General features: G+C 42.1%; 1 protein-coding gene across 2 annotated transcripts in view; it reads right to left on the reverse strand.

Annotated features, from left to right (window-relative positions):
* Nucleotides 1–2,552: 2,552 nt before the first annotated feature.
* The window catches only part of gucy1a2 (guanylate cyclase 1, soluble, alpha 2), a 22,443-nt gene continuing 17,495 nt past the window's right edge, over nucleotides 2,553–7,500 (reverse strand). The window contains exons 9-10 of one of the 2 annotated variants that reach the window (XM_035534243.2): nucleotides 4,947–5,101; nucleotides 2,553–4,836 (exon numbers count right to left, since the gene is read on the reverse strand). In XM_035534243.2, coding sequence (XP_035390136.1) covers nucleotides 4,626–4,836; nucleotides 4,947–5,101 — 366 coding nt within the window. In that variant the 3' untranslated portion in view covers nucleotides 2,553–4,625. Of the gene's footprint in view, nucleotides 4,837–4,946; nucleotides 5,267–7,500 lie in introns of those variants that run through there. The other variant, XM_035534244.2, reaches the window with a different exon arrangement.

The raw sequence follows: 7,500 nt of genomic DNA on the forward strand, positions 1-7,500 counted from the left end.
CCCGATGTGGTAGTTTGGTTGTTGTGGGGGGTGAGTGTTTTTGATGTGGTTTTTAGCTCATTATTTCTTTACTTCCTGTGCGAACCACCAGCCGACAGAGGTTGGCTGGTGAAAAGCTTCACCTTGAAGAGGTGACACTGGTAGATGCCAGCAGAATCCCATCATGCAATATTAATTTGTAAACACACACAATTTAGCTGACACTTTTATCCAAATTGACTTACAATTATGACTGAACACAATTTGAGGTTAAGGGCCTTGCTCAGAGACCCAACGGTGGTATCTTGGCAGTGGTGGGGCTTGAACTGGCAAACGTCCAATGATAAGTCAAATACCTTAACCACTGAGCTGTCACACATCACAAAGATGCCTGTGGCATCTTTAATATGGTTCTTTTGCTGTGATTTTCTTGGTTAAACTCAGCATACCCTCACCTGTTAGATTGCTTGACTGCTGCACTAAACAGAACACACACCTTTAACTCCCATATATGAGTACAGGGTAGGACACTGTGGTACACTCATATACACACACAGTGGGGCATGCCCCGGACCGTTCTGCTTCATTATAGCAGCCCTAGCTATCAGCTACAGCATCTGTAATTATATGGCCTAATCCGATTGGCTGAGCATGATGAGATCGTAATGAATGAGTAATGACCAGATTACTGCTGTAATGATATTATGAGATCATGCAGGAAGAGATGAGGAACTCGGAGATAGACACTCTACTACAAACAGCATGGTGTCAGAATGCAGACAGGTTCTTACTGGTCAACAACCCCGTTCCCCTCGTTCTAGACTGGTAGAGTTCACCACTGCTACGCCTTTCTAGAACAACAGTGTTGTATCATCGCTAGTACTCTGTTTCTGAACACCAGTGGTCTTAGATTACTGACGACCCAATGAAGAAAGATGAATTGCTGTTCTAGAGTACTACTAAGGGGAATGAGTCCATGGATAGTTTTCATTTCCATCTTAAATACCCTCACTTTGGTAGTGTGCGTGTGGGGGCGATGTCAGCTGCACGGTCATTCATCTCCGTTAGGTTCACATCCACACTCTTCCTGCTGCCCAGAGTTCCAGCCCTGGTGATTTCCTGCCATTACTGCAGTTTAATGAGAGAGCAATATAGACACTGCGCTCATGAGGAACATCAGCACCACGCGGGTATCTTTTTGATAAATGACAGAGAGGGAGGGAGGGAGAGAGCACCACTGCTTTTTAACATGGTGTGGGGTGTATAAGTATGTGTGTGAGAGTAAAACGCACCTCAGAGTGCGCCTCCTTAACACACACACTTATACACCCCACACTATGTTAAGCAGCAGAGAAACATGCTCTCTCTCATGTGTCATTGGACTTATTTTGTCACACACAAAGACCCTGAATAGAAAATAGCCTCGCTGTGAGGAACATACGCACATATGCTTGGCAGGAATATGACTCTCATTTTTCCTTTTTTTTTTTACTTTCTCATAATTTGTTGTTCATGTGCATCTCATTAGGCTAAACACAAACCCATTATTTATTTCCAGTAGTACATATGGCACTGCCAAATCACACAAGCACTGAGCTTTTACACTGGTACAGGTTCAATATCAGTCAGTGGAATCAAATGAAGACCATTGCGTGTTTTTTTTTTTTTTTTTTGTGTGTGTGTGTGTGTGTGTGTGTGTGTGTGTGTGTGTGTGTGCGCCTGCTCTCACTAAGCATGCTGGTGTCTTGTTGGCAATTCGTTATCAACAGCATCATGTGACCTACAAGAGCCCTTCAACAGCATGTATCCACAGACTAGAGTGGCACCTCACAATTCTCACACACACTCACGAACACACATACTTGTCTGCATCCTTAACGCCATCAACAAACCACAGCACATTCTCTGAGAAACTTCAAATCTGCAACAAAATCATCTGTACACTTATCAACATTTCTTTCTACCATTAATCTGTACATGTTTCTGACATGTATAACTTTTCTAATGTGAACTGTCAGTGAAATGTTTCTGTCAGTGAAATAATTTCATTACTCAAATAAAGTACCAAATATTGAGAATATTAAAGTGTAACAAATTGATTTTAGAGTCTGTCATAAAAATTGTAAGGACTGTAGAAAAAAGTAATGACTTACAAGTAAAAAAGGCAGGCAGTATATGCAAATACATTACATATGCAAAACAAACCACCATCTGTATCTCTTCTGTCTGCCTTTATTTCTCTAACTCTCTTCTGTGTGTTTACCTCAGTTTCTCCATCTGTCTTCTGTCTGCCTTTTTCTTTATCTCAGAAACTAGACTCAAGCGGTCTCTTACACACGGAACAGACACAAAGCAGCACCACTGGAACACGACTGTAAGATAGGTTTCATTTTATTGGCACTGTGAAAAATGATTGACAGCTCTTGGGTTGGTGCAAGTGCAGGGGCAGGTCGGACTGAAAACTCTTGGTTTGTTGTGACTGGAAGAACATGTTTGATTGACACCTCTTGACTTTGTGTGATTGGACAGCTAGGTGAGATTGATAGGTCTTGATTTGCTGTGGAGTGGATGCACAGTGATGAGAGTTTAATCTCAATGACTACAGAATGGATGGCCAAGCAGAAACCATCAAATGAATTTCTCTCCACACACACACACACACACACACACACACACACACACACACACACACACACACACACACACACACACACACAGAAACATAGGCACATAGACACACATGCACTCACACAATCTGTAGACAAGGTTTTATAAGATGTAATACGTGACATCAGGACCAGTGGTGGACACTAATGAGGTACATGTACTTAGTTTCTGAACTCTGAAGTACAATCTTGAAGTATTTACACTTTACCTTAATATTTACACTTTACCTTAATATATTTTTGGACTTCGTTCCCTACATTCACAGTAAGAATTTACACGTTTTACTCCATATTTATACAACACCTGTTAGTCTGTTACTTTTAAAGTGACAAGAAATTGTATAAAGAGGAGGGCGATGGTGGTGATGTCGCTGATGATGCATTTTTTAAACTAAAGGACAGTAGTCAGGGATCTGTGGGTATTTTAATTGGCTAATTTGCTTTAACATGTTTAACAGCAGCCTAACTACTTGAAGAACATAAAGAGCACACAAGCCAAGTACATCTAAAACAAGGCTTCAAAAAAAAACAAAAACAGAAATGACAGACAATCCATCACCTTCCTCACGCCACCGACGGGCTCAGTTAAAGGATTTATTATATTTCTGGAACAGAAGAAGGATTCCTTCATTTCCAAATGCCTGCTGTGCTTGTCTCAATAACAAAGGAATTCATCCTTCAAGACTTTTAACATCAAATTTGGAAAAGCACACTGAGGTAAATGACAACTGTGCTGAGCTAGCTCGCTATCGTTTTAAGGAATGGAACCTGTTTTTAATGAGCTAACCGCAGCAGCTGTGAATAGGTTGTAGGGCTAGATTCATACTATTAGTATCTGCAGGTTATCCCCATAAATCAGAGGAAGACAGGACAGAGGTGCAAAAAAATAGGGAAGGAGAAACCCTACAAAAGCAATTTAAGCCATTTCATTACTTTTGCTGATTATCCCTCCAAAAACCATCCAATTGATTTTTTGTTTTATAACCGACAAACCAAAAAAAAAAAAAAGTGGATTATGTTAAGAAGTATAACAAGTTCAATAGACATAAAAAATGTTCATAATTAAATAATAAAATATGAATACATAGGCCTCCATGTATCAATGTTATTTTTAAACACAAAATATTGTGCTGTTACACTGAATTGTTTTCCTCCCAGCCTTAGTTATGCTATACCCAAACAAAACCATAGTACATTTACTTGAATACATTTTGTACTTAAACTCAAGTCAAAATGTGTTGTAGGTCTACCTTACCTTGAGTAAAATTTTACCAGGAGTATCTACGGTTTTACTCCAGGGTTTCCAGATTTGTGTATGTTGTCCACCACTGTTCAGCCACATGATGTGATGATGACAATGGTCTCATTATAAACATACACGCAGTGCCTATCTGTATTACAGCTGGGATGGGTTGTGTGTGTCTGCTGTAAGCAGGGAGGGGCTCACATTGTCTATTTATTAGAAGGCACCCAGTTTTGAATGTGAATCCTGTCTTATGTCCTACAGTGCTGAGAGCTATGTGTATGTGTGTGAACCTTTCAGTGTTTGAATATTACAAGTGTATGTAAATGCTTGAGTGTGTGCAAGTGTGTGTACATAAAATTGTGCAGAAACATAGTATTGTTGGTGTCGTTCATGTAGTAATTGTGCATGTGCATGTTATTGTTGGTACGGCTTATGCTTGTTTGAGTGTTTTTGGATAATGTATTTGTTATTGTGGGTATAGTGTATCTGTGTGTGTTCTGTTATTGTTGTCTACATCTTGGAGCAGAAGGCTTTATGCAAATATATGTATTTATTCAAATATATATGTATTCAAATTCCCGAGTCTCCTTAAAGTCAAATTTGAATCACGTGAATATTCACGCATCCCCTGGTCCTTCTCATATATTCACCCCTGGGGGCGGAGTGCTGTGTCAGAGAGATAGAGTTATTGGTTGCCAAAGCCATCACTAGCCTGCAAGGTGGGTGGGTTTATCTCAGAGGCTGGTCTCCCGTAGAAACATGGTTCCGATGTTATAGGATACCTTCCGAATGGGGGCGGAGCGAGTACTAGTAAGGGGGGCATGGCTCTGAGGCTTGCCTGCTTCCAGGAAGTAGCTGATTCCTGGGATCTCTTTGGGAAAGTTGTCAGGAAGCTCCTGACGGGAGCGAGGGATGAAAGTAAAGGAATGATCATCACGTATGAGTCTGGGGAGAGAGTGAGAAAGCGGAGGATAAAAAAGAAGAAAAGAATTAGCATACCAAGGTAATGTATGACTGAGATGTGTGTGTTTGTGTGTGTATGTGTGTGTACTCACTGGTAAGTGGTAGGGCTAATGTTGATGCAGCGTGGCTGGCTGCCTGACTCAAACTTGCTGGCGAGTGTGACGTTGTTCCCAAACAGACAGTAGCGCGGCATCTTCACCCCCACGACCCCCGCCAGTACAGAGCCCGAGTGGATGCCTATACGCAACTGTGAACACAGACACACACCATAACATACACATACAGATGTGTGTGTCTCTTCTCCTCCTCATGCTCTACTTCAGCAGATCTCCTAACCAACCACGACATGCCAGTACACTGCACTCACTGCCGTCACCATAGCAACACCAGCAGGAGAGCAGCAGGGCCATCACTGTCGTCAGAGAGAGAGACACACACACACACACACACACACACACACACACACACACACACACACACACACACACACACACACACACACACACACACACACACACACACACACACACACACAGCAAGGTCTGGAGAGTAGAAATGGAAACAGAAGGATGGAATGTGAGTGACCGATAGCTGGTGGTCTGTCTGACCCAGACAGTAACTATGACGACTGCTCTTTGCGGGCAGGGAGGGACTTCTTGGGAGTATACATGCACTAAAGAATGCTGCGCGCTCTAGGGCACATGTAATAAGGAGCATTTTAACAGAACACTGCAGGCTCTAGAGCGCACGTAATACAGTGCATTCTAAAAGACCACTGCAGGCTGCAGAGGTGCATGAAATGCAGAGCATTCTAATAAAACACTGCATGCTCTAGAGCACATGTAACAGAGAACATTCTAATAGACCACTGCAGGCTGTAATAGAGAACACAAAACCAGAGCTGTGTCAAATTTTGCACCCTACTTACTGTTTAGTGTTCTAATTAGAGTGTCAGCTTTTTGTAAGGGTAACCCAAATTCTCAGTGGACAATTCGCATTCTCTATATAGTTCACCATATTGTTACGCATAGTGCACCTTAAATGTAGCAAACAACCTTTGTACACTGCTTATGGGAAAAGTTACCAAAGAAAGTTATCCCAAAAGTAACAGTCACATAATATTAACATACCATGAACCAGAATGAACAAAGGTTGTGTCCGTGAAATTAGCATTACAGTATCTCAGTAGTATTGCAGTGGTTATTACTGATAAAATGGGAACTAGGTATTATTAAAGTAAGAAAAACAGTACTTCAAATGTGCTATATATGAATATGTAAAACAGTGCTAAATTGCTTTTCTTCCCTGTGTTGTGATTGCACCACTTGTCTACTTATTGTTGATGCTGCAGATAGTTTACATGAAGAAAGGTCACAATAAAATATTTCCAGCATAAGCTGGTGTTGTCCAGTGTAGTGTTCTATATAGAACTGTGTATGTGGTGATTAGTGAATGCATACATGAGTAGACCGTTTCAGACAGAGCTCAGCTGCAACAGCGTGCATTCTAAAAGAACAGAGCACAATGGATCTAACCCAGAGCAACACTGCAGCTTGGCTCTAATATAGAGCATTCTAAAAGAACAGAGCACAATGGATCTAACCCAGAGCAACACTGCAGCTTGGCTCTAATATAGAGCATTCTAAAAGAACAGAGCACAATGGATCTAACCCAGAGCAACACTGCAGCTTGGCTCCAATATAGAGCATTCTAAAAACAGAGCACATTGGATCTAATGTCTACACATCCTAACAGAGTGCTGCAGTGGAAAGCTCTAGAACGCTACTGACTGCTCTACAGGGGACCTGGACCCCAGTCCTGGGGGGCCACAGCAATACAGGGTTCTCCCTGACTTAGCACACCCAATTCATCTGAGTGGCTACTTACCAAAGCTTTCATTTCAGCTGATTCAGATGCAGCACTGTGGCTCTCCAAGGACATAAATAAGATACACCACTGTGGAAACCTCTCAGTCTAGAGGCCTTCCTCCTACACGTATCACAGAGAAGAAGACCAGTGTGCCTGCAGAGTTTACTTCTGGTCTATGATGTAATGAGCACATATGCCATCTACGTATTGAAGAGAAGTGAACTCTTCAATAGACCAGGTGAAGTTTGAACTTTACCAGCTATGAAACTCACCATAACAGCGAATACAGCCTCTGGGTTTCCAACATCGATAATAAACTGTTGGGTGTGGAAAGAGTGTGTGTGAACGGCGTGGTAAAGATGGAACATTTTGGAGCTGGAGCAGAGAACGCTGGACTGCAGAACATCACAAGCAAGTCGGTTCCACGGATTAGAGCTGACAGCCAACCCGAGGACAGGATAAGGGAGGGAGGGATGGATGGGATGGGATCCAGTGGAAACAGGAAATAAACCCAACCTGCAATCTTCCTCTCCCTCTGCCAGTTACTTTAGATAAAGTGGCAGTGGCTTGGTTAGCTGGGAGCGTGCTCAGTGAAGAGCAGTTCTCTCCACACTCGCTCCAGCTCATTTCTCCTTCAGTTGTTTGTTTTTCTTCTTTTTTTCCTTGCTGGGTTACTCACGCTTCACGCCTGCAGGTCATGAGAGAAAACTACTGTTCTCCCAGTGTCTCCCTCTCACAGTCACTGTCTCTCTCTCTCACATACATTTTATTTGTAGA

This window comes from Electrophorus electricus, chromosome 17 (genome assembly GCF_041902795.1).
Source record: "Electrophorus electricus isolate QZ-2024a chromosome 17, ASM4190279v1, whole genome shotgun sequence".
Lineage (NCBI taxonomy): Eukaryota > Metazoa > Chordata > Actinopteri > Gymnotiformes > Gymnotidae > Electrophorus > Electrophorus electricus.